Raw genomic sequence first — 26,407 nt, 5'->3', positions numbered from 1 at the left:
TTCTCTATTAGCTGGCACTTCCTGACATTGCTCTGAATTTTGGGGGCTTGGACTGCGTTCTCCCCATACTTTAGCAAGGACTGCCCTTAGACTCCTCTATATTCTGAATTATCTTGACAGGGGTCACCCACCTGCCAGCAGTCACCGGATAGAGTTCTGAAAGAGTTTTTCCCCTGGGGCCTTTTGAAGTCCAATTCACCACACACAATTTCACGTGAGAGGCTCTTCCTCTTGGGACTCCCTTGACCCAGCCAATTGGCCCCCAGACTCTTGAGTGCTTACCTTCTGGCTACACGTGTGTAGGTTCTCCTGATTGCGAGCTCAATCACAACCTGTGCACGTGGAGCTTTGGATGCATTACTTTCATCTTCTCCTTCACTGAGGTTCTCCCCTCCAGGCACTTTGCTCAGTGAGAAGGAGAAACACCACCCTGCTCTGGAGACCACAGAACAAAATGTCCCATGGGCGCCTACCTCCAAATAGGGGTGGTGATCATTCTCCACTGAGTCATGTGATCCCAGTCCACGAGCCCCCAACTGTGTGGGGTACGGAGACCTTAACCCAAATTGACTACTCGGAGACCTCTCAAAGTGAAGGTAGAAAGATTTATTAGAATCTTGCGAGAAGTGGGGCAGTCCAGTCTCTGGGGGCAGCACTGAGAGAGAGGAAGCCACGGTACATAAGCTAAAGCTGGGTTAAATAAGCAAGGGTTATGAATATTAACATAATTATTACTAATGAGGCTCTAATCTTGTTACATAATACATTAGGTCCATTATGTCAGTGTGTTACAAACTCAGAATACTGGACCCCTCCTTTCAGTCTACCCTTGATACATTCTTATCTGGACTTGGGGGTCTCAAGGCTACTGTCTATTCCTTGATTGGGCAAATCCACCTGCTGCTGCCAGCTCCTTCCATTCTTCATTATTTTTAGTATTATCTATGAGTTTTTGTCTGAGAACCAGGGACTGAGCTTCTTTTCCAAGGTTACTGCCTGTTCTCCCTTATCAGTAGTCTTGTTCAGCAATTCTTGCAGTTCTATAGAAATTTAACTCTTTCATGGTAAGCTGGGTGAGAAGGACTGACTAGAATAGAGCAACTATACAGAAAGATTTCTAAAATTTCAAAGTCACATAATTTCTAATAAAAATGAAAACTTAGGCCTAAGACCTAAGGACTTACTTACTTTAGCAGACAGTCTCTGAGAAACAACACTTTTACCTTTCCCATACACTGTTTTCAAATTGTAAACAGAAACCCTGGGAGATCACAAGTAAGACACATACCTTATTTCCCTCAGGTTCTAATTTATGTTGAATTCATTGAATCTTATCAATCCCAAACACTGTATTTGCATGTTTTCCAGAAGGCCAATTCTTTTTTTTTTTAAGCAATCTGGGTTAAGTAACTTGCTCAAGGTTACACAGATAGTTATTTCTGGGTGTGGTGCTAAGTATCTGAGCCCGGATTTGATCCTCAGGTCATCCCAACACTGGAGCTGGTGCTCTTACTTGCTGAGCCACCTGGCCGAACCTAAGCAATTGGGGTTAAGTAACTTGCGCAAGGTTACACGGTCAGGTGTTTCTGGGTGGATGCTAAGTATCTGAGCCCGGATTTGATCCATATGTCATCCTGACACTGGAGCTGGTGCTCTTACTTGCTGTTCTACCTGCCCCCCCCCCCCAGAAGGCCAATTCTTATTACAGAAATATAAAAATTTTTGTATGATCTGTTAAGAATTATTTTTTGCTTTTAGTTGAGATTTGAAGGAAGGAAGACAAAGAAAGCAAGAGATGGAGATAAATAGGGAAAGCATGAACTGAGCCTTATTTTCTTTATCTGTGAAATGATGATAATGGAGTGAGAAGGAATGTCTTATGGAACAGCCAGGAACAGCCAGGAAGTCAATGTCACTGGATTTCAGAATACACCAAGTTAAGGTGTTAGAAGACTAGAAAGTGGGGAGGGGACTTTGTTTTTAAGGGCTTTGAAGCTAAATAGAGGATTTTATCTGGAGGTATTGGGGAGTTTACTGAATATGTGTGTGTGGCATGGTCAGACCCACACGTTAAGAAGATGAGCCAGTTAGAAGACTTAAAAAAATTATTATACATGTGTGTATATGTGTGTGTATACATGTGTATGTGTATATGTGTGTATATATGTATGTGTATTTAAATGTGTGTGTATATAGATGTGTGTATCTATATATGTGTATATATGTGTGTATATGTGTACTTTATTTTTAATTCATTAAAAATTGAGTTCCAAATTCATCTTCTCCAGTTCCTCCCTCACCCATTGAGAAGGCAAGTAATATAATATCAATTATACATGTGAACTCATGAAAAACATTTTCATATTAGCCTTGTTGAAAAAAGAAGGCAAGATAAGTGAAAAAAAGTATGCTGCAATCTGTACTCAGAGCACATCAGTTCTCTCTCTCTGGATATGGATGGTATTTTTCACTGTGAGTCCCCTTGGAATTATCTTGGATTATTTGTCTTGATTAGAATAGCTCTGTCTTTCACAATTGATCACCATTACAATATTGCAGCTATCATGTACAATGTTATCCTAGTTCTGCTAACTTCATTTAGCATCAGTTCCTATAAATTGAAGGCTTTTAAAAAATCTGGTTCAGAAAACCTACTTTTTATACCTTCTACTATGTGTAACCTGGATCTTCCTTGAGGGTAGCCCCCTGAAGCTGTCTCTACAAATGCATATAGCTCACAAGCCTCTGATGTTTCCCTTTTATTCTGATTAACTAGAGGTTGCATTAATTCACAACAAATGTATTTATTTAATAGTATTGTTCATTCCATTCCAACTCTTCCTAACTCCTTTTTAGGGATTTTCTTGGCAAAGATACTAGAGAGGTTTTCCATTTCCTTCTCCAGCTCATTTTACAGATGAAGAAAGTGAGACTAACAGGGTTAAGTGACTTGCCTAGGGTCCTACAGCTAGTAAGTGTCTAAGGCCAGATTTAATCTCAGGTCTTCCTTACTCCAGGCCTGGATCCACTGAGCCATCTGTCCCTAAATTAGTTTAAATAGTATAGCAAGGTAAATAACAAGAATTCCCCTTGCCTCTTTCCCATCTTCCCTCCCCTCAGTAATACAGGGGCACATTGCCACTGATTCCAATGCCACTGGTAGGAAAGGAGAGAGAACACAGGAATTACTGGGCAACTTTCTCATTCTTACCATTGCATCTTAGCTCAAATGTCTCTTCCTTCTATCTGCCACCATTCCAGCTTTTCTGTTATGGAACCATAATCAAATCAGTCCTGACAGTGCTCCAGAAAAGGGTGCAACAATCTACCCTCCCAGGGCTGCAATCACTTTCTTGGATAACTTTCTGAAACAAAATTCTCCTTCCCTCACCCCAACCCAGACACCAAGCCTGGAGTCAGAAAGACTCATCTCCTTATTTTACTCTTGACAGGTTACTTAATCTTTATCTGCCTGAGTTTTTTCATCTGTAAAAGGGGTAATAATAATGGCACCCACCTATCAGGGTGGTTGTGAGGATAAAACAAAATGATATTTGTAAAGGTGCAGTTAGATGACTCAGTGGACAGAGCACTGAGCCTGGACTCAGGAAGACCTGAGTTCAAATTTAGCCTAAGACACTCACTAGCTGTGTAACCCTGGGCAAGTCACTTAACCTCTGTTTGCTTTACTCTCTATCAGAGAAGGAAATGGCACAGCATTCCAGTATCTTTGCCAAGAAAACCCCATGGACAGTATTGATGTGCTGGGAAGGGGTCATAAGAGTCGGGCACAGCTAAACTCACATACATACAATTATTATTCCACTTATTGCTCTTAAATTCTGTCCCTTAGGGTCAAGGAAAATGAGTCTATTCTGTCTTCTAAATGACATTTTAAATACTGGAAGGCAGCTATAGCATGTCCCTCCTGAGCCTCCTCTATTCTAAGCTAACCATCCCCAGCTCCTTTTACTAACCTTGTGTGACACCAGCCCCCCCCCCTCACTGAGAGTGCACTTTGTTCACTACACTTCTCCAATGGACTGTCTTCTGGTCATCTGAGTTCATGTCACACTCCCTTACCAGACTGCAAACTCTGTGAGTGCAGGAAATCCCTTTGGGCATGCAATGAAGCCTATGGACAGACCTCTTCTCAGAATAATATTTTTAAATAATTGAAGGAACTTCTAAATTTCAGTTAAAAGTTAAAGTAAATATACAGGTTTTTTCCCCACACTCAAGTTCATAAATGTCTTGGAATCTATTCATAGACCCCAAGCTAAGAACACCAGGTCTAGAGAATGTATCTACTTCTGAGTGATGCACTTTAAAAGAGATATTAATATTTGAGGAAAATCCAGAAGAGGGTGAACACGACAGTGACTTTTGAAAGTGTAATATGTTAGGGGCGGCCAGGTGGCACAGAGAGTAAGAGCGCCAGCCCCAGCGTTGGGAGACCTGGGATTGGTTCTGGCCTCAGATACTTAACACCCACACAAAAATAACTGGCCGTGTAACCTTGAGCAAGTTACTTAACCCCTATTGCTTAAAAAAAAAAAAGTGTAATATGTTGTTATTTAGTCATGTCTGACTATTCATGACCCCATGGGTCAACTATTCATGGAATTTTCTTGGTAAGGATACTGAAGTGGTTTGCCATTTCCTTCTCCAGTTTCATGTAGGCAAGGGTTGAGTGACTTGCCCAGGGTCACACAGCTAGTAAGTGTCTGAGGTCAAAGTGGAACTTTGATCTTTCTAACTCTAGGCCCAGTGCTCTCATCCACTTCAGCACCTAGCTGCCCTATATCACAGAAGGAATCATTTCAAGGAACTGCCAAGAGAAGACTTAAAATAAGCATAATTCCCTTCTTTACTTACATATACATACTCCAGCCCCCAACCTCCATTTCTCAAAATTCTGTTCATATGTCAAAGCCTTGTTCAAATGCTGAGCCTTCCACAAAGTCATACCTGACCGTAGACTTAGACTTGGAAGAGACCTTGGATACTGAATAGTATAAACTTTTCATTTTAGACTGAGGACCATAAAGAGAGAGGTTGTGTTTAAAATTTTCCTCTCCAATGATAAATTAGTGCCTTTCAAGTTTTGGACACTGATCAATGCATATTAAAAATGGCAGAGAGGAAAGTAGATCCAGTTTGCAGATTTGTTTATTTACTTTTTAAATCAACAAAAGGAGAATCATTATTGCAAAAGCATTTTTCCCCCTGATTGCAAAATAAAATTGAACAAAAGCGTCTTTGACTGCACTACATTTGGCATATTCTATTTCTTTTGCTAATGCCAAGTTTTTACCTGAAACAAAATTTTATATTTTTATCATTTCTTTAAAAAAAATCATGAACTTGACAAATATGAACATTTCCATATGCAAAGAAAAATAGAAAAAGATTGCATATGAAACTATGAATGTTTCATTGATTCGTTCCTTTCCCATACACACATATAGAAATAGTATATATTGTGTAAGTGCATGTGTGTGTGTGTGTATATATATATATATACATATATATATAAAATTTGTTTATATATTATCTATTTACACATGTGTGTGTACAGTCTTTTATAAACAAAGACCTTCCACAAGGAAAACACAGGCTGATGATACAGGTATTTTCTCATTATTTTTGGACTTTCTTTCATTTTTTTATCCTCATGTAAACTCCTTCCTATGACATAGAGAAAAGAAATCCAGAGTAAGTTAGGAACTTACTTTTCAGAACTACACAGACAACATGCTTCTTTCCTTTCTTGCAGAACAATTCTTCAAATAAATAAAGTTGATAATGATCACACTCTCCCTCAATCTCCTTTCTGAGCTAAAACACCTAATCCTTTCAATCTTTTCTCTAATATTTTGGCTTTGACACTTTGCTACCCTCAGTATTCTCTCTAGAATGTGATCATCCCTTGTAAAATGGGCCTTTCAAATCTGCATATAGTGACCCAGATGTAGTCTAAGAAATTCAAATCAACGTGTAGATATCAAGTGAGGGAAATAGGAAAACGGACAGAGAACCTTAATCCTCTGATTTAAATGAGCATAATTTTTAGAAACTAACGATATTATTGAAAGTAACTTTGAAAGAAGCTTAAATCTGCCTCCTCGTGTCCAAAATCAGCTTCTTTGAGTTTTTTCTTATTTTCATTGAGAATGTTAGCGATGACATAGAAATTAGGTTTATTCTTTTTAACTTTTGTCTTAAAAAAAAAGAAAACTCTTGATTAGAGATACAATTACAAGGTCTGTGTATGTTTCTGGCTAGGAAGGGACTTAGCTAGGTTAATTTGTTAGAAATTTTGACTTTATCGAATTGTTTCTTTTAAATTACACAATCGTTTCTCCATGTCATTTTTATCCCTCCATAAAAGACGTTGTAAATTGCAGGCTTCCGGGAATTTTGCCAAAGGAAGTCAGAAGACATCTGTATTGCTTAGTTTTGGGGTCCTCCGTGCGTGTATACGCGGTGTAAAAAGGAAGGCAGACTGCCACGTGCAGCGCCTCATTTGGATGTGTCTGGAGTCTTGGAAGCTTGACTACCCTACGTTCTCCTACAAATGGACCTTGGGAGCTTGTTCTAGCAGGGGAGCGCAGCTACTCGTATACCCTTGACCGAAGAACGGTACCGCCTCTATCGGGGAAGGTCGTCCTCTTCGACCGAGCGCGCAGCTTCGGGAGGGACGCACATGGAGCGGTGAGGGAGGAAGGGGACACCCGCCTAGCCAGCCAGATCAGCCGAATCAACCCTGGCGATCAATGGGGTGACAGATGTCGCAGCCAGATCGCCCTCACATCCAATGAAGGATTGAGCGCGTGCCATATATGAAGCCGATAATTCGGCTTTCTTTACAAGTGGGGTGACCACAAGCAAAACTTGAAGGAGAGAATCGTGAGGGGGCATATCTCTATAGCTTTCTGAACACCAGTTTGTTGGAACCTCTTCGGAAACTTAAAAGCAGTAGAATTGCTTTGCAATTAGGGAAGTTCATTTTCCCCTCCCCATGATACCTTGCAGCTGGGTTGGGCATGCAAAGCAGCAGAGTCACCATTGGTAGGTCTCGCCCAAAGTCCTCGCCCACTTCGCATAACTAGGGCTCCCTCCCCGTGCGCCCCAGCTAGCTTTCGCGCAGAAGGGACAGCAGCTCGAGGGACTCTCTTCCTCAGCAGGGGACGGTGAGAATGTGCAGAACTACCCGGGCTTTCCCTCCCTGCCCCTTCGCTACCTGCGCTCTGCTCTGCTTTCCCTGCTAATGGAGTCCCCTCATCGCTCGCCCTCACTCCACCTTCACCTTCTCTCTCCTAGTTTAGGGCTCAATTCCAGGTGTGGGGAAACAGGCATCCTAATTTTATTGTGACATTTGACAAGTCTCTTAATCCCAAGGTATCTTGGTCTCTGTCTATGAAATAGGTGTGATGGTAGGCGCTCAAAGGGCTGTACCTGTAAACTATTTTGAAAACCTAAGGTCCTGCCATAGCACTGGCTGCTTCTGAAATTTGCCTTGGTGGGGCTGCCTCGGGACAGACGGATTGACCTTTCTTTGGGAAGGAGTCCTGTCTGAACTGCCTGGGAAACGAGTAACTATTTCTTTTGAGAAAGGTCTTTCTTGTCCCAGAGGGCTGGACAACAGTTTCAAAGCTGAAATTGACAAAATAGTCTTTAAGAAGCTCTTGAAAATAACTGTTAATCTTCTCTCCTGATGAGATAATGGATTAAATGTTTAGAATTAACTTTTCTCCCGGAGAAAAGTGATAGAAGTGCTCCCCTTACCTCCCTCTCCGACTCCTCACCCTTCCCCATTCCCCCCCCCCCTCTCTCCCATGCCCATCCTTCTCTCCATCCTTTCTCCTTCCTCCCTTCCCCGGCCTAGATGATGCCGTGGTGGAGACGGCTGAGGAGGCCACGGAGCCCACTGAGGGGGACATCAGAGGGATGTTCTCCAGGACTTGTTCTCCAAAATGACCTGATGGGCGAGCTGACAGCCACCAGTGAAGAATATAAACTTCTGGAAAATATGAACAAACTGACTAGCTTGAAGTATCTAGAAATGAAAGATATTGCAGTAAACATAAATAGAAACTTAAAGGACTTAAACCAGAAAGAGGCGGCTCTCCTGCCTTACCTGGATCAGATCACTTTAATTGAGGAGCTCTTGAGCAGGCAGTTTACAAGTTGGATGCATATTCAAAGAAACTAGAAGCAAAGTACAAGAAGTTAGAGGGGTGATGAAAGCATTCTTTAGCACAAAGACTTTAACTACAAGAATGTTTTATAACAAATATATGGGATGGAACTTAGCACTAGGCTCCAGTTCCTAAATGGAAGTGGTGCTGCTGATCCAAGGAGAATCCCAGCCCCTCCCCCCATGTGTAGCTCTGCCCCGCCGCCCTCCCCGTTTTCCTCAAGGCCTGGAAACTCATCTTATCAAGTACTTCCTTGTGTTCTCTGAACCAATGTTCAGAAATTAGGAACAACTTGGTCTAGAGCAGACACAGATGAGAGACTCTCCCTGTCTCCTCCCTTACCCTCCCCCCCAGGCACTCCTACCCCCCTCATAACCTGTTCTTCAACTTAAATAATAAATTTCTACATATGACTCTCAAAAAAAAAGTTATAGAAGTGCATTCTGAAAAATCAGAATGTTTTGATAACCAGTTACGGTGTGAGTGGGCTATCCTTGTCTTTTTTTTTCTGTAAGTAAAAATGGTTCTAATCCAAAAATTCTTAATAGAAAGCGTTAGAAATAGTGGTTAGTTGGTCAGGCTAGGCCAACCCAGCCCATGAAAACTTAATTAACCTACAGTGTCCTGAAGGATTGGCCTAAGCACAAATTTATCAGAGCTCCAAGGTTCAACTCCAGAAAGCTGGCCATCAGATGATTGGGGCATGAGGGAAGATAAGGGGACAGGACAATTCATGGAGTCCTGTCTACTAATCTGGGGGGTGTTGGGTAAAGATTTGCCAGTCTTTTTAACTATTGAAGATATTCTTTCATCTACAGCTAAAAACCACTTTTGTGCTAGGAGCACATGCATTTTCTTTTTATACCCTCTCTTCACCTTTCCTCCCCACAACTTACTCTTTTTTTTTATGGGGGTGGGGGTGGGTGGGAGGTTTAAGACTGAGCCCCAGTGACTTGTTAACTTTCTGCCCTGCCATATTTCCATTAGAAATTTATTTTTTAAGTGGATGCAAATCTTTGGTCTGTAATTAGTGTTCTGATATTCAAATACTTTGCTGACAGACATGTTTTTAAAAAAAGGATAATTTTAATCCTCCAAAAATATTTTTTCCCATAAAAAAAGTGTTAGAAATAGTGGCTTAGTGTCCTGGGTTGTTCACAGAAACTTAATTGACCGTTGCCTAGTTGTTCTGAATTAGGAAACAGTGTACTGGGGGAAGGGGGCAGTATTGAGGGAGTGATGGGGATTCTCTTGTTTGACTCTCTTTGCACTGTTAATTTTAAACTATGGAATCATAAAGTCCCTCTCAGGGGCTTAATCCTAACTGGGGAAGAGGGAGTAACAGGGAAAGTGGGGAGGGGAACTGCCTGAATTAAGAATTGTGGAAAATGAAATGGGGCAGTTATTTGTCAGGCTTGCTTTGGGATTAGACTCTAGGTTGTGGGAAATAAATTTCCTGGGTTTTTGAATAATGATGGAAAAGGGGCACATTTCATTCTCACTAGAATGTAAATTACTTGTGACCAGGATAATAATAATAGCTAACATGTACAGAGTCCTTACTACGTGCCAGAGACTTTACAATTATTATCTTAGTTGGTAGGTTCTTATCAGCCTAGGAAACTAAATCAGAGATTGAGTGACTTGCCCAGAAACACATACCTGTTATCTGAGGCTGGATTTGAACTTGGGCCTTTTTGGCTCTTGGCCTATCTCTTTCCACTCCATCACCTTTGTTTTCTAACTGCCTCAGAGTGTTCTTTGCATTGACAAGGTATTTAGTCATTATTTGGTGAATTAAATTAACTCCACAACCTTAAAGTGGTCATGGGCAGGATGCCATAAACTTAATTTCTTTATCTGAGGGGGAAAAAAAAGGCATTGGGCTAGGTCCTTTCTAGCTCTAAAAATCTTTAATCTTCAGTCTTTTCAGAGCCCACCCAGTCTGTTCTTTCCCTCCATCCCTCTTTCCCCTCTTGCCCTTCTCTTATTCCCAGTATATGCCTTTCTGTTATTCTTCTATCATTAACCTTGTCCTCTTCTTCTTACTCCTCTTGTTAGATAAGACCAAATACTCATGATCTCCATTAAAGATCATTTTTTTTAAGTACACCCAGTACTATACTTTAAAAAGAGATTTCATTAGGAAGCAATGACCTAATAACCCCAGATAATAGAGGGACACACTGTAAGCAAATATTTTCTGGTTTTTGTTGTTATCTTAAATGGTGCCTTTTTTTTTGTTAAATGGAGAAAATAGCAGGATTAAGATCATGCATTTAAGGCTGAAAAGGACCCTGGATATCACCTAACCCAGCTTCCTTATTTCATAGATGAAGTAAATGGAGGCTCTAAGTGACCTACAGTGGACTAATTCCACACAGATATTTAGGGACAGTGGTTTATATCTAGCCTTGAAATGCCCATGGCTTCATATACTAAGCCCCTGTATGTAACAAGTTTGGAAAATTACTGAATTCTTCCTGAACGTGCCTAGCCAGGGGCACCTCTCTTGCGATACAATAGTAAGACCAACCTTGCTGTACTTCCTGATGAGATGTCAGAATGACCCAGGGCAGGACATGGACGTCTGGGTCCCCCGATAAGTGAGGGTAGGGCTACACAACTGTCCAGATCAAGGCCTGGCTATAACAGACATGTTTATCTAGTATTGTCAAACTAACTTTACTCCCCAAACCCGTTTTATGGTTTTTGGCTTTAAATATTCCTCCCCTCCCGATGGTCGGGGCAGCTCTCCTAAGGTTTCCTTGGGAGACTGTCACTGGCCAGCTCAATAAACTGATGCTCAGAATAATTGACTTGGCTTGGGGTCATTTTTCTCTACCTGTCCATTTCAGTCTTTCTGCCTCCAAATTCAATGGTCTTCTTTTTGTTATCATAATCTTTACACATATGTTTGTCTTGGATAATTTTCTATTTCATATATGTGACTGTCTTTCTATCAGTATTGCATGTGATATCTTTTACAGACATACCCCTGCCCAACACAGTTGCTTGTAATGAACCAATCTTCTATAAATGCCTCATACCATACAAATCAGATCAAGATTTCAAATATTTAATCTAGCACCAACTGTATGCACAGGATTATACTGGGAACATGAAATCCAGTGTCATTTAAGGGTCACTTATATATGTATATATACATTTTTTATCTTTTTCAGAAAACTCAAAACATCACAATGGCAAACAAACCAATCCTCCACTACTTTAATGGAAGGGGCAGAATGGAATCTATCAGATGGCTTTTAGCTGCAGCTGGAGTGGAGGTTTGTCTAATTTGGGGTGGGGGGAACTTTCCAAGGAGATTTCATTGTTCTCAAGCCTCTTGGACATCTTACAACAGACTGTGGCCTAAACTTCTCTAGTTATTACACCCAATCCCTCCTTTTAGCCAAGAGCTGTTTCCTTCAAAAGTTGACTTGTGCAAAGTGATATACTTTTTTTTCAGTACAATCTTACTTTGTAATTGCTATTTGCTTTATAGTTTTAGACATATTTAATCATCATTCTGGAGCTAGGAGGCACCTCAGACAGTCATTTAATCCAGTTCTCTTTTCTTATGGATGAGAATACTAAGGCCCAAAGAGGTTAATGAGTTGCTGAAGGCCCTCAGTTTAGTATTTGGAGTTTAATATTTAATTAAGTATTAATAGAGCTTCCTGTGTGCAAGGAATGAATCAAAATTTAGGAGTGACTCTCAAGGCTTTAATTTTCTAAATCTGAACATTAGTTTCCCTTAGCTCTCAAAGTTTTTCAGTCTAGGGCCTAGGACAAGATATTTGTGGTCTGTAGGAAGGACTTGAATCTTATATATCTTGGGGAAGTATGAATATATGTTGATGCTTTTTTGATCATTTTCATTTTGTTGGTTTTTTTTTTTTTTTTGCTTTTTGGAGGGCAATTGAGGTTAAGTGACTTGCCCAAAGTCACACGGTTAGTGTGTCAAGTGTCTGAGGCCACATTTGAACTCAGATCCTCCTGACTCCAAGGCTAGTGCTCTGTTCACTGTGCCACCTAGCCACACACACCCCCCTTTTTTTTTGCTTTTTGGAGGGCAGTTGGGGTTAAGTGACTTGCCCATTTTGTGAGCATTTTCACTGGTTTTGTTTAAAATCAAAGATCTCTTAAATAAGCAGGCCATAATGCCCTTAAAAAAAAAAAGGTGGGGACTTGTTTTGTTTGACTATGAATATTTGTTATAGGGATTTTCTTTTTCTTGTTTGTTTTTCAGGGGAGGGAGAAGTAAGAGAAAATAAGTGTTACTTAATTTAAAAAATTTTAGATTTAAAAAAAAGGGAAAGAAAATCAGGCTCCCTGTGAAGCAGCGACTTTGAGCCTTTACTGTAACACAATTACTAAAATTTACTACTTAAAAAATTTACTACTTAAAACTTGGCTTTTTTTTGCTTCTCAAAAAACCAGTCTCTGTATGTTGCAGAGGGAAGAATTTTCTGAATAATGTCATATTTACATAATGTCATAATTACATAATGGTAATATGTACATTTATAAAAAAGTAATATTAAAAATTGTCTCCTGGTGTTCACCTCTGGGTTTGCTCTCCTCCGGAACTGCCTACCTAGTCCTCACCCAGGCCTTCAGTGTCTCTGCCAGGTATTTACTGAGTAATTAATAAAGGGTATTTCACAAGCCAGGCAGTAAATTTATACTTGAGTAGGAGAGGTCCTACAAAGACTTATACTACCATTATGACAATGGCATAATCCTTACTTCAAGATCTGTGATTTCCCTAGGGGGAAATCACAAGCTTTTCCTTGTATATTGGTGTTAGTTACAATGAAACCCTTCTGCAGCAGAGCAAACAGGTTTTGAGAATTTCAATAGCAAAATGTTTAATTCTTCACTTGGTGATAAGGGGATGAGCCATTCAGAGATTAGCTATGCCAGGCCTTGGATGACAGCCATCCAGTTTGTCTATGAGCATGCAACCAAAGCTTTTCTGGCTTAGTGAGATTTGATTAAATTTGCAGGCACCTGACAAACCCAAGATCACACTCCTAAAAGTAATCAGTTCAAGAGAGTGAACAATCAGCAGGTATTTATTCCAGATACTGTGTTAGGCCTGGGGGGGGGGGGGATGTAAAGACAAGTCCAACCTGGCCTAGCTTCCAAACCCTTAAAGAGCTAATATTCTTTCAGGGGAGACAACATGCCTACATAAACATACAAATATTTAGCACATATAAATAGACCACTTCTGGTTAATAATATATACTTATGTAAACTCTTATATAAACTTATGTAAACACACACTCTCCTGAATTGCCCATGACATTTCCTAATACCATTTTGTATTTCTGTTTTTGTTTTAGTTTGAAGAACAACTTTTTGAAACAAAAGAACAATTACAAAAGTTGCAAACAAGTGAGTATAAAAATGCATTTGAAACTCTGTAAGGTGTCATCATTTAGTGGAAAAAATGATGCCTTTGGAATTGGAACATCTTGGTTTGGATCCTGGCTCTGCCTGCCACTCACTATCTGTGTGACTTTGGACAAGTCAGTTAACCTTTATGGGTCTCACTGTCTTTCTCTGTGAACTGAGAGGTTGGATCAGGTGACTAGTAAGACCCCTTTTGCTCTAAATCCATGATTTTGCCTTTAGTTTTTATTAAGCGGAAGGAAGCCATCAAAAACACTGTCCTGATAAAATTAGAATGGGAAGAACACGTTTTTAAAAGAAAATACTTTTAACTACACTACAGGATGCCTGATAATAGAAATGTGGATTAACTGGTTTGTACCCAATGTGATATACAAATTAACATTGAGGTATGGCTCAAAGTGGGGCTGTTAGCTGGTACAGTGGATAGAATTCCAGACTTGGAGTCTGGAAGACCTGAGTTCAAATTTGGCTGTGTGACCCTGGACAAGTCATTTAACTCTGCCTCAGTTTTCTCATCTGTAAAATGAGCTGGAAAAGGAAATGGCAAACCACTCTGCTGTCTTTGGCAAGAAAACCCCAACTGGGGTCACAAAGAGTAGGAAATGAATAACAACACCAACATAGCTCAAAGTCACATACAAACAGACATAAAGTTACTGAAATGCCTCAATCTTTTGCTTTGGTGAAACTGAATAGACCCTGTGCATTCATTGGACATGAATTCATTCATTAAACATCTGTTGTATGCTAGGTGCTATGCTAGGTGCTGCAGACACCATGTCCAAAATAAAAATTCAGTTCTCACCCTTAAGGAGCTTATGTATTACTAAGAGATACAGCATCCAAAGAGATAACTACAATATGATTTGAGGAGAGACAAGGGGTACTGATAACTCATCACCAGGAAACCTGTTTAGTTGTTAGGGAATATTTCTGAAGAATTTCACAGACACCAGAAGTCCTCTCTACTCCCTCTTTCCTAGGGGCCAAGGCTGCCTCTACTCCTAATTGCAATTCCCCTAAAAGCTGCAGGTTCCATTATACTGTGCTGCAGGAGACACAGTAGCCTGTGAGGGAATGGGCACTCCTCTGAGAGGTGGGAGACCTGAATTCCGGTCTTCACTCTGCCACTAAATCACTTTGTGGCCTTTGACATGTTACTTCACTGCTCCAGGGCTCAGTGTCCATCTCTGTGAAAAGAAATACTGGACAAAGTAATCTCTGAGGATCCCTTCCAGGTCTAACATTCTATGATACTTTGTGTGTCCTTTTTAAACTCTTTGATCTCTTATTGTAAGAAGCTTGTATGTACTTGGTTTCTTCACAGATTACCTAGTTGGGGTGATGGATTTGTATTTATCCACCCACATTTGTTTCCTCTTTAGCAAGATGGCCAGCGTAGAGTAAGAGTGGTGATCTGTGACCAGGAAGCAGTCAGTCAATAAACATTTATTAAACATCTACTACTATAAGTGTCAGACACAATGCTAAGTTCTGAGGATGCAAAGGAAGGCAAGAGGCAGTATCTGTTCCCAAGGAGTTCCCATTCTAATGGAAGCAAGTATATGCAAATAGGAGTGGCCAAGTAGCATAGCGAGTAAGAGCACCGGCTCCAGTGTCGGGATGACCTTGGGATCGAATCCAGGCTCCGATACTTAGCACGACACCCAGAAATAACTGGCCGTGTAACCTTGAGCAAGTTACTTAACCCTGATTGCTTTTTAAAAAAAGTATATGCAAACAACATGTATATACAACATATATACAGGGCAAATTGGAGCTGATCAGCAGAGGACAGGCACTAGACTGAAGGGGAATCAGGGAAGGCTTCCCATAGAATGTGAGATTTTAGTGAAGCACAGCAGTTGGCAGGCTCTGGACATTAGCCAAGGGTCAAATTAGTCAGTGGCTTTAGCTTCATTAACCCAATACTCCAGCCAGTTAATAATATCAACATTAATAACTAGCATTTATATAGCACTTAAGATTTGCAAAGTGCTTTACAAATATCTCATTCTCCCTTCACAACAACCATGGGATGTTGGTGCTATTATCATTCTCCATTTACAGATGGAGAAATTAAGGCCTATAGAAATTTGACTGACTTGCCCAACTCACATGACTAGTAAATATCCGAGGCTACATTAGAACTCAGGTCTTCTTCTATCCAGGTTCAAGGCTGTATCCACTGTGCTACCTAGCAATTTCTGTTAAGTTCCCCATCTACACATCAATGCTATAAATAAAAGTGTGTCTCTGTTCTCCTTAATAACTAAAAGGTCCATGGATGAGAACAACACTCCTTTTGCTTCTTGGTTCCATGCACAAGGTCTTCTATTCTTCCTTCATTTCCATACGTCCTTTTAATTTTCTTGCTGATTTGCTGCCCCAGGACCTGACAGTACTGTTTTGTAATGTGTGTCAGTTGACATCTAGGCCTATGCTTTCCTTCCTCAGCTGTCCTCCTGTTCCAACAAGTGCCAATGGTTGAAATCGATGGGATGAAGCTGGTTCAGTGCAGAGCCATTCTCCACTATATTGCTGAGAAATACAATCTACTTGGGAAGGACATAAAGGAGAGAGCAATGTACAGTAACGGTTCTGTTCTTGCCTGGGGGTGACTTGCCTAAGTGGTTAGCTAGCCCTGTCCCACACAGTTGTCATCCACAAACAGAATCTTGGTCTTTCTGTATGATACTGGTTTGAGCAACGAGCAAAGCCTAGAGCATCTTCAGGACCAATGTGAGCTTTGGTTGTCTGCCTCCTTTTGGTTCTCAAGAGCTTTTTTGTTTTGGGGAATTTAATGAAGAGGCTTAGAGTTCAAAGAAGCCCAGCCTTCCTTTTGTCACCCTCTAGTTCCTCAGTAGTGGGACCTTCCATAACATGTGGGGAAAAGTCTTTAGTTGCTTTTCTTCTTTTGGAGATAGGAAGCAGAGACTGGCTGGGAGAACTGAGAATGAATTACCCTCCCTGATTGGGACAAGGCTTTTCAGGGGGATTAAAAAAAAGATTTTCTTAATTCTAGAAAGCACCTTTGCTTTGAAAGGGTTTAGCCTTAGGGAATGAGCAGGCTTGCAGGTACCCCTCATGTGGTTCAAGGATGCTTAGTTGGGGAAGCCAAGCAAAGGAAGCATTAACTGAGACACTACATACTTTTTTTCTTTTTTAAGGATTATCATGTACTCAGAGGGAGCAATGGATCTGATGGAGCTAGTCATGTCATATCCTTACCTAAAAGGAGAAGAGCAGCCAAAAAGACTGACTGAAATCACTGACAAGGCCAAAACCAGATACTTCCCTGCTTATGAAAAGGTAAAAGACAGAGGAACTGATGCATTTAGAATGAAGAAACCAGAAGAGAGAGAGAGAGAGAGAGAGAGAGAGAGAGACAGAGAGGGGGGGAAAGGAAGAGCAGGATCCAGGGGAGTTCTCTAAAAGATTTTTTTCTCTGCTCCATGTTTTTTTTCTTTTATTTGTAAAACTAACCTCAGGGGAACATATTTTAGTTTGCTAAGGACTCATGGTAGGGCACTGAGAGGCAGTGTGGTATAGGAGATGGTAGCCTGGCCTCAGAGGCAGGAAGACCCAGGTTCAAGTTCTAGCTCAGATACATGTGGGTTGTGTGACTTACTCACTTGAATTCTCAGTGCTCCACTCTGCTAGTAGTATTATTATTACAGCTAGGTAACATTTACATGAAGGCACCTAGATAACTCAGTGGACAGCTCGTTAAGGAAGGAGTCAAGAAAACCTGAGTTCAAATCCAGTCTCAATTACTAGTTGTGATGTTGGGCAAGTCACTTAACCTCTGTTTGCCTAGGAGGTAGCACAGGATGACCCTGGGCAAGTCACTTAACCTCTGTTTGCCTAGGAGGTAGCACAGGATAACCCTGGGCAAGTCACTTAACCTCTTTTTACCTTAATTCACTAGAGGAAGAAATGGCAAACCACTCCAGTATCTTTGCCAAGAAAACCCCAGGGACAGTATTGTTGTGATATGGTCCACAGGATCACAAAGAGCTGAACATGACTCAACAGCAAAAATTATATACCACCTGTACCTGTGCTAAGTACTTTTATTAAGTCAATGTGCTAAATACTTTACAGTTATCTTATTTTTCTTTACAACAACTTATCCCCATTTTACAGATTAGGAAACTTGGATATACAGAGAATGAAGAACTTGCCCAAAATCACACAGCCAGTAGGTATCTGAGGCTGGATTTGAACTCAGGTATTCCTGACGCCAGACCTGTAATTATTATCTAAGACTATTAGTTGCACAGAAAGTTATTGGTAAGGAAAGCTGTTTACTAGGATCTCCCTAACACCCCAAAATTGTGAATCTTGTCCAAAAGGAACAAGAGAAGGAAGAAAGATGAAACACAGTTACAAAACCAGCATATTACTGCCTTACTCACTTACTACCTGGGTTTCTTTGAGCAAGTCGGTTAATCTCTCTAGGCTCAGTTTCCTCATCTGTAATACAAAGAGGTTGGACCAGATGGCCTCTGAGGACACCACCCACTCTAAATCCATAATCTGAAGATGTTCTGTCCCAGACCATCAGTAACTTCGCTTCTAACTGTGACCTTACTGGCCTCTGGTAGGTTAGTGCTTCCAGAGACCTAGCACTGGAGAAATTATGGACTATGTGACCAAGAAGCTATCTATTGGGACAGGTGATATGCCCTCAGATGAGGGGCTTCTCTGGCACTAAGCTGCCAAGATGGGTGGGGGGGAGCAAGAAGAATTAGGAGAAAACACCCACTATCAAATGAGATAACATTTGTTAGGCACTTAGTCCACAATGCCTGTACTAGGCTACAGGGGTGGGGAAACTGCAGCCTTGAGGCCCCACCACTGGCCTAGTCTGTAGTAGGTACTTTATGAATGCTTGTTCCCTTCCCTTTCCAAGGAGCACTGTTAATCTCTCTAGGCCTCAGTTTCCTCATCTGTTAAAAAAAAGAGATTGGACCAGATAGCAGTTGCATCTGACAGTTTCTAATTTTACCTAACTCTTATTAAGCATGCACTGTGCACTGTTGTTTCCATGCTAAAGAATGAATGAAAGTTCTCTCCTTGCCCTTTAAATTTATTACCTTGGGTCAGTATTCTGACCACCTTACCCTGTGGAACAGGAATACTAAGAGAGATATTTTGTTTTTTCTTTGTTCTTTCTGTTATTTATTACCTGATTCCTGTCCCCAGTCTCTTTATCTGGTCTTCTTTATCAGAAGGTATTAGGAACACAAATACTTTAAATAAAATATAGGAAATAGGAAAAATACAAGTTGTAGAGAAGGCCTGGTATTCAGGATTTTGCAAAATTCTTCTTACTGTCCTCTGGACTTTCCTGATTCTAGGAATGGCACATCGCCATAAAATATAATAATGCCCTGTTGGAGCTTAGCATTGGCATAGAGTGTCCCACACTACCAATAATTCAGATTCTTATAATTGGATTGGAAACAGTGTCAGGCACATCCCTTCCTTGGGTGGCTACTCTTCACCTCTTTCTTTCCTGTGATCAACAGTGTAATAGAGGGTTTAAAACAAAGTTGAAAAAAATCTACGAAGTAGTAAGCAAACTACGCACAGAAAAACAGCTCATTGTAAGGGGGAATCCAACTGCTTTGGCCACTGGCCGCTTCCTTAGTATTTTATCATGCTTAGCCTTGTAAGCTGGCCAACCTTCATGAAATGGAAGGGCAGGGAGGAAAGTTGGAAAAGGCACCTCCCCTACATCGAAGTCAGTTAATTTTCTCTGGTTCAGAAAATCTTAGAAAATTTCTACCCTAAGCCTGATTAATGGACAGTCATGGATACTGCATTGGGGGACCAACTTTGGGGTCCATACCAGTCACCTGAAGTCCCTCCACACAGATCTTCTTTCTTTGTGGAAAAAAAAAACTGATTTCCAAAGAAGAAGCATTATAGAGTGGAAGGAACACTAGATAAAATCAGAGGATATAGGTTCAAATCTGGCCTCTATTACTACTTGTGTGAGTCACTTAACCGCTTTGGGTCTTACCTTCCTCATCTGTGAAATGAGAGGGTTGTACTAGCTCTAAATCTATGAGTGTGTGGATTTATAATATATAGATACATCCCTTTAAAGATAGGACTTTTGAGAGGGGCAAATCTGGAATTTAATGGTGCAACCTCATTTTGAATTGGAATTTGTAGTTAATCAGGCTTTCCATCTTACTCCCTCTTCTAGCTCCTTCATGATGTATATATAGGGATTCCAGCTTGACTTTCCATCAGCTAGACACTGGACAGTCTCACCCATTCCTATATATTCTGCAGCTAGAATCAATCCATCACTCCTCTGTCTGAGAAGTAACAAGCATCCTTACCATTCTCTGTGCTTATGTCATTCAGGTTTTAAAGACTCATGGACAAAACTTTCTTGTGGGTAACCAGATGAGCATGGCAGATGTGCAGTTGATTGAAGCTATTTTAATGGTGGAAGAGACTGTCCCTGATGCACTCTCTGGATTTCCTTTACTCAAGGTAATTAAAACAGGAAGTTTGAAAATTGACCAAGGACTTCTTCCTTAAATGTCTGATGATCAGTTGACTTTCAATTTTAAATCTAGTCAGTAAGTTTGTCATTAAGAGCATTCAGATTCAAGAGCTGACTCTGCCTCTTACTACCTAGGTGACTATGTATAAATCCCCTCACCACTCTGGTCTTCAGATTCCTCATCTGAAAATGGATGGTTGGCTCAGTGTGGTAGCACAGGCCTGTGAACCCAGCTACCTGGGAGACAGGCTGTTGGATCTCTTGAGTTCTAGAGTCCTGGAGTGGGCAACGCAGATGGGCCATTTATTGATACTAAGTTAGGAGTGAACATGGTGGTTGGGGTGGGGCACAGAGTGGAATAGGTAATTGGTTCTGAGCATCCCCTGCATTTCCAGGCTGGGTGAGATGGGAAGACTCCATCTTTAAATAAAAATGAAATGAGGAGTTGGAATAAATGACCTTTCATTTACTCCAAGATCTCTTCCAGCTTCATATCTACAATCCTAGGAAGTCAGAAGAATCAGAGCTCCATTCCTACCACATGCAGAGTCTAGTCATGGGAGTCTCAGTGCTCCAATGAAATTTTCTAAGATGATGATTCATGAGGAAGTTTCCTCATTATGAGTTTTCAACGATAATGAAATTACAGGTCTAGATAGAAAAGAAAAGAAACATATATATATATATAAATATATATGTATATATACTCTTATGTATATGAGTATATGTACTCATGATATATAGACATATGTATATGTACAAATACATATATTGTACAGATTGAAGTAAAGAAAAAGAAAGATTGAGAATTGAATTCCCAATACCCAATACTTCTACATGGTAAGATTATTAATACTTAAAAATTATTTAAACTCTACTTTTCTCCCAAGCTGCTTCCTTGTTGAAAATTGTCCCAAGGAAATATTCCTGAAACATAAATTTATTAGTCTCTTCTGTAGAAGCTGAAGCATAGGAAAGAATAGGAAAGTCATTTCTTAAGATATTGAAGAGTTTCTCTTTTTCTAAATCTAGAAGGCCTCAAATTTGAAACTGATGGCGAAGTACAGACTAGCTCTGGCCACCCCCAGTACCACACCCCTGCTGTGGTTATGGATCCTGTGGAGAGAGTGCAGCTTGGATTCTTCAATTTTATTTGCCATTTGGCCCACCTAGGTAGTAGGTCAGGGTTCCTGGCAAGCCCAGATCAACTTGGGTCACCATTTCACCATTCCTCCCTCTCTAGGCACATAAAGATATCTGGGTCCTCATTCTTTTCCCCACCCTTTCTCTTTGTCTCACTGCCTGGCTGGATCCAATTTCCCCCTCAAGACTGTTAGGGTCAAATTCTTTTACAAAAATGCAGTTTCTAGTCAATCCCAGAATTCTCTTGATCTATCTGGAAATGTCAAACCACTCCAGTATTTTTACCAAGAAAATACCAAATGGGGTCTTGAAGAGTTAGACACAACTGAATAACAAATCTCTTCCTCCAGATTATTCCCTGTAAATAAGCATGTACTTCTGTAAATTGTAGGTTTTGTACTAAATTGAACCCAAATATTTTCCTCACCTAATCTCTACTCTGACAACTACTCTCTCAAGCCCTCTCTAAACATGATCCCAAAAGCATGAGGACCTCCAGCTTTTTGGTCTTCTCTCCTCCAATGAGGGACCATCCACTGTATAATTTGGTTTGGGTCACATTGTGTTTCCTGATCATTCCATGTGTAAACAAAGGCAGATCGCTTATCAGGTACTTATACAATAAAGACAAGATTTTTAGTGCCTCTTCATTCAGGACCTGTGATTTTCACTGATTTAGGGAATCCCATTGTGGAAAATTCTTCTAGGAATGTAGATCTTGTCTACAACCTTAGAGCATAGGTGTTCAAACTTTTTGATGGGAGGACCCCTTTCCACTCTTAAAAATGATTCAGGGCCCTTGCCCCCCACTCACCCCAAGAGCTTCTGTGTTTGTGGCTTATATCTATTGATATTTACCTTATTACAAATTAAAATGTATTATCAAGAAAATAGGTTTTAACTCTGCAGACCCCCTGAAAGAGTGTGGGACAACCTTAGGGGTCCCTGGACGCCACTTGAAAAATCATTGCTTTTGACACTCACTTGGGCCCCAGAGAGGTTAAATGACTTTGCCTTGATCCTACAGCCAGTATGGGTCATAAGCAGAACTTACCCTTGTATTTTCTTCACTCCATGGGGAGGCCTATTATCCACTGTGAAAATCTGTTCCTTGTCATGTATGTTAAATATATGTGCATATGTATATACATGTACACAAAGATACATATTATATTATAAATATATGTAATGTATATTTGTGTGTTTATACACAAACACACAAATACAGGAGGTAGATTAAAACCTTATTAATTTGGATTCTATTAATGCCAAATTTTCCTATTTTAACTCTGAAGCTTGCCCTTTTAACCATATATGGGGGGCCGCTAGGTGGCACAGTGGATAAAGAGCCAGGCCTGGAGTCAGAAAAATCTGAGTTCAAATCCAGCCTCAGATATTTACCAACTGTGTGACCCTGGGCAAGTCACTTAATCCATTTTCCTCAGTTTCCTCATCTGTAAAATGGAATAATGATAGCTCCTACCTCCCAGGGTCGTTGTTAGGGCCAAATGATGTGACATTTGTAAATTGGTTGGCACATAGTAGGCAGTATATAAATATTAGCTATTATTATTCATTATTATAATGTGAGGGGGAAAAAAGATTTACTCAGCAAATTCAGGCTCAGGAAAGGAAAGCATTTTGAAAGACAGCTGCCTGTGCTGTTTAAGCAGATTGTCCTCAAATGCTTTCAAGTGGTGCATAGTTAGTTAGTTATAAGGTGCTTTTGTAACTATAAATCATGTTCTTGTTAATTCCTTTAAGGGGCTTCCACTCGGGTAGTGTCCACTCTGTTTGACCTCTGTACTTGTATACATATAATCCTGCTGGTGGGGTAGGATGCCCTAAATTATGTGCATGCAGCTTTGGCATTTCATCAAACAGGAAGTGGGGTGCAGTGGCTGCACTGACCAGTCATGGTTGTGGGAGGGATCTAAGTGTGAATCTGGCCCCTGATGCTCCCTAGCTCTGTGTCCCTGGGCAAGTCACATAAAGTTGCATAGAACAGTGCTAGGCATATAATTAATAGTCAATTATTCAGTAGTTTTCAGTTGTGTCCATCTCTTTCTGATTTGGGATTTCTTTGGCATAGAGATTTCTTACTGAGGTAACTACTTCTATCAACAACACCCATCTGCAAGTGTAGGGTAACTTATGATCTTGAAGAGTTGCCTAAGGCATGCGGAGGTTAAGTGAATTTGTCCAGGGTAACCCAGGCAGTAGGTATCAGATGTAAAAATTGAACCCTGGTCCTTCTGACTCCATGACTGGCTCTTTCTTAATGACTCCATCCAGCTGCTGTTAGAGAGGAAAGGTGTCTCTTTCTGGCCCTATAGATATATAGGCTTATGGCAAAAAACGCAGCACCTGCGGCACTGAAAATTACTCCTTCCTCATTATGACTATCCCCCTATACACCTCCCCTCAACTACCTAATTAGGAAAGAAAAAGAAAGTCACATTTTTGCATCTAGTCAAACTTTGGTAATTAAGGATTAATTTGGAAAAGGGAAGACCAGTATGAATTATTAACAGCTGACAATTATACTATGTTTCAAGGTTTTCATTATCTCAATTGATACTCAAATAACCAATACAAAGGGGCTACAGGTATAATTATCCCCATTTCACAGATGAATAAACTGAAGCTCAGAGTTTATACAACATTTTCCCTGACTGTCCTGCATGCCTGGAATTCTCTCCTGCCTTATCTCTGCCTCCTGGCTTCCCTGGTTTCCTTCAAACCCCATGTAAATCCCACTTTTGACGAGAAGCTTTTCTTGATCTGCTAGGTGGCATAGTGGATAGAGGGTGAAACCTGGAGTCATGAAGACTTTGTGACCCTCTTTGGCATTTTCTTGGCAAAGATATTGGAGTGGTTTTACATTTCCTTCTCCAGTTCATTTTACTGATTAGGAAACTGAGGCAAACAGGATGAAGTGATTTGCCCAGGGTCACACAGCTAGTAAATGTCAAAGTTCAAATCCTTGAGAAGATAATTTTATTTATAATCATAGTAGGCACTCACATTTACTCACTCTTACTGACATTTTCATGTACTTCAGTCACAGTGGATCAAGGAGAGTAAGCAGTGTGCTATAGAAGATGGATGATTGCAATCAATCAATAAACATTTAATAAGTACTTACTATAGACCAGGTACCGTGCTAAGCATTGGGGATACAAGATGAGACAAAAGACAGAACCTGCCCTCAAAGAGCTTACAGTCTGTTAGAAACACAAACACAATTGATACCAAAATTTGGATATCAAAGGAAATTTATTGAGGAGAAGTTCAGAGGAATTGGACATCTCTGGCCAGAAGCTGACTCCTCCCTTCTTTTGGAAGGAGGAGTGCTGAACATAAAAGGGAGAAGAGTTTTATACTTTTAGTAAGCTCAGAAACCTCCCTTCAGATGACAGATTGGTCCATTCTCTTCAGGGTTTCAATTTTCCCCATATGCCCATGACACATTACTCTCAAGCATGACCCTTTCCCTTCATCATACATTATCATGCATTCCATGTTCCATTAATGAGGCTTTAATTCTATTCGAGGTGTGTCAGACAATATACATGAGGTTCATTAAGCAAGCACAGGAGTAATTTTGGAATACTAGATCACTGATTATTTATTTAAACTAGATCAGTCCTTATCCTGGTTTGAAGGTCTCTCTGCCTTCTCTTTGGTCCAGTCCACCTACTGTCTGCTAACTCCCTTTTATCAGTAACTTCAGTAATTTTTAACAGTTCTGTGAAAACTTAACTCTGCTCTCCCTCACAAGGCTTTGTACCCTGTGTAGCTAGCATCTATCCACGGCTGATTATCTCCAGTTTATCCTGTCTATAGGTCATTTGTACACAATTTGTCTGTATGTATTTCTCCCATTAGATTGTAAAACCTCTTTAGAGCAAGGATTGTCTTTTGTTTTTCTTAGAACAATGGAGAGATTGATTGACTAATGATTTATGGGTCTTGTCTGGGGACAACATGCAAAGAAATATATACCAAATAACCTATATACAAGATAAATAGGAAATAATAAGCAGAGGGAATAATTAATAGAGGGAAGACCCTAGAATGTAGAGGGGTTGAATCACAAGTCTTAATCTTGGCTCCACAATTGATTAGCTGTGTAACCTTGGACAAGTCATTTAACTGATTGTAGTTTGCTCAATTAAACATAGGTTTTAATTATTCATTAAGATCATCTTCAGTTTCAGTACCGTAACCCCTGAATTTGGGCAGTGGGGATTATCACCATTGTCATTTGGACTTTGTGTCATGAGGTTTTTTGCACCAACTGACTTTCCTTTCAACCTTTTTTCCTCTAGGAATTTAAAACTCGAATGAGTAATATCCCAACAATTAAGAAATTTCTGGCTCCTGGCAGCAAGAGAAAGCCTGTGACCGATCCCAAGTTTGCAGAAAAGGTTTTAAAGATGTTCTATTCATAAAAGAACAAACTCATCCATGGAGAGAGAGATTCAGTGCATGATTGCTCTGTGATTCTAGGCCCCTTAATGTCAGACTCCAGTCATGCCAGTGCTCTGTGAGCCTTCTCTAGGTACAGCCCATGGTAGCTTTTCAGAAAAGCCTAAGAAAACCAAGAAGGGCATAGGAGGCAAGGAAAGGACCCTCTCTCTATTCTGAATCTCTTCTTTGCTTAGTCTTTCTAAACTTGGAGCCCACAACTGAAGCTCTGATCTCTTGATTTCTTCCCTTCTGGGTTTCTCCACCTTATGTAAGCCCTCTCAGGTTCCTGTGGCTCACTCTCTAAGCTTCAGGGATATACATGTCCTAAGCCTAACCCTCCCCATCTGTTCCCTGACCTGAGGGAGACCTCCACCAGCTCTGTGCCTCTTCACCTTCCAGAAGTGACCTCGGCAGGAAAGCCTTAACTAAACTGCTCCAGCACCCAGGACAGAGTGCTTGCAGAATTCTGCTGAACATAGCATTTGAAGTTGGATTACTCTAATTGCTGGAGCCTAATATATAGCAAAATGTTAGTTAATGCTACTGACCTAAGTCCCAATTACCTCTGTACCATGACAACAAATGAAATATATATGCATCAAATAAAGATTTTATGCACAGA

At 40.5% G+C, this 26,407-nt stretch overlaps 1 protein-coding gene and 1 pseudogene across 1 annotated transcript; both read left to right on the top strand.

Moving 5' to 3' along the window:
* Positions 1-454: 454 nt before the first annotated feature.
* Positions 455-8,952, top strand: LOC138148058 (biogenesis of lysosome-related organelles complex 1 subunit 2-like; annotated as a pseudogene).
* LOC138147996 (glutathione S-transferase-like) lies at positions 7,066-26,407 on the top strand. Its single transcript, XM_069070610.1, has 7 exons — positions 7,066-7,196; positions 11,390-11,494; positions 13,562-13,613; positions 16,092-16,221; positions 16,805-16,946; positions 20,022-20,153; positions 25,644-26,407. Exons 2-7 carry the CDS (start codon positions 11,408-11,410, stop codon positions 25,764-25,766), a joined length of 666 nt encoding a protein of 221 aa, XP_068926711.1. The 5' UTR covers positions 7,066-7,196; positions 11,390-11,407; the 3' UTR covers positions 25,767-26,407.

The sequence above is a fragment of the Petaurus breviceps genome, unplaced genomic scaffold, assembly GCF_028583685.1.
Source record: "Petaurus breviceps papuanus isolate PSGF00001 unplaced genomic scaffold, PetGlider_PUasm1.0 90822, whole genome shotgun sequence".
Classification (NCBI taxonomy): Eukaryota; Metazoa; Chordata; class Mammalia; order Diprotodontia; family Petauridae; genus Petaurus; species Petaurus breviceps.
This window is presented reverse-complemented; position numbering and strand designations above follow the sequence as displayed.

Excerpts from the sequence above, each read along its gene's own strand:
- LOC138147996 (XM_069070610.1), top strand. The coding sequence starts at position 11,408 with ATGGCAAACAAACCAATCCTCCACTACTTTAATGGAAGGGGCAGAATG. Across the intron at positions 16,222-16,804 it reads GACATAAAGGAGAGAGCAAT|GATTATCATGTACTCAGAGG; the intron begins GTACAGTAACGG and ends TTCTTTTTTAAG. Across the intron at positions 16,947-20,021 it reads ACTTCCCTGCTTATGAAAAG|GTTTTAAAGACTCATGGACA; the intron begins GTAAAAGACAGA and ends TATGTCATTCAG.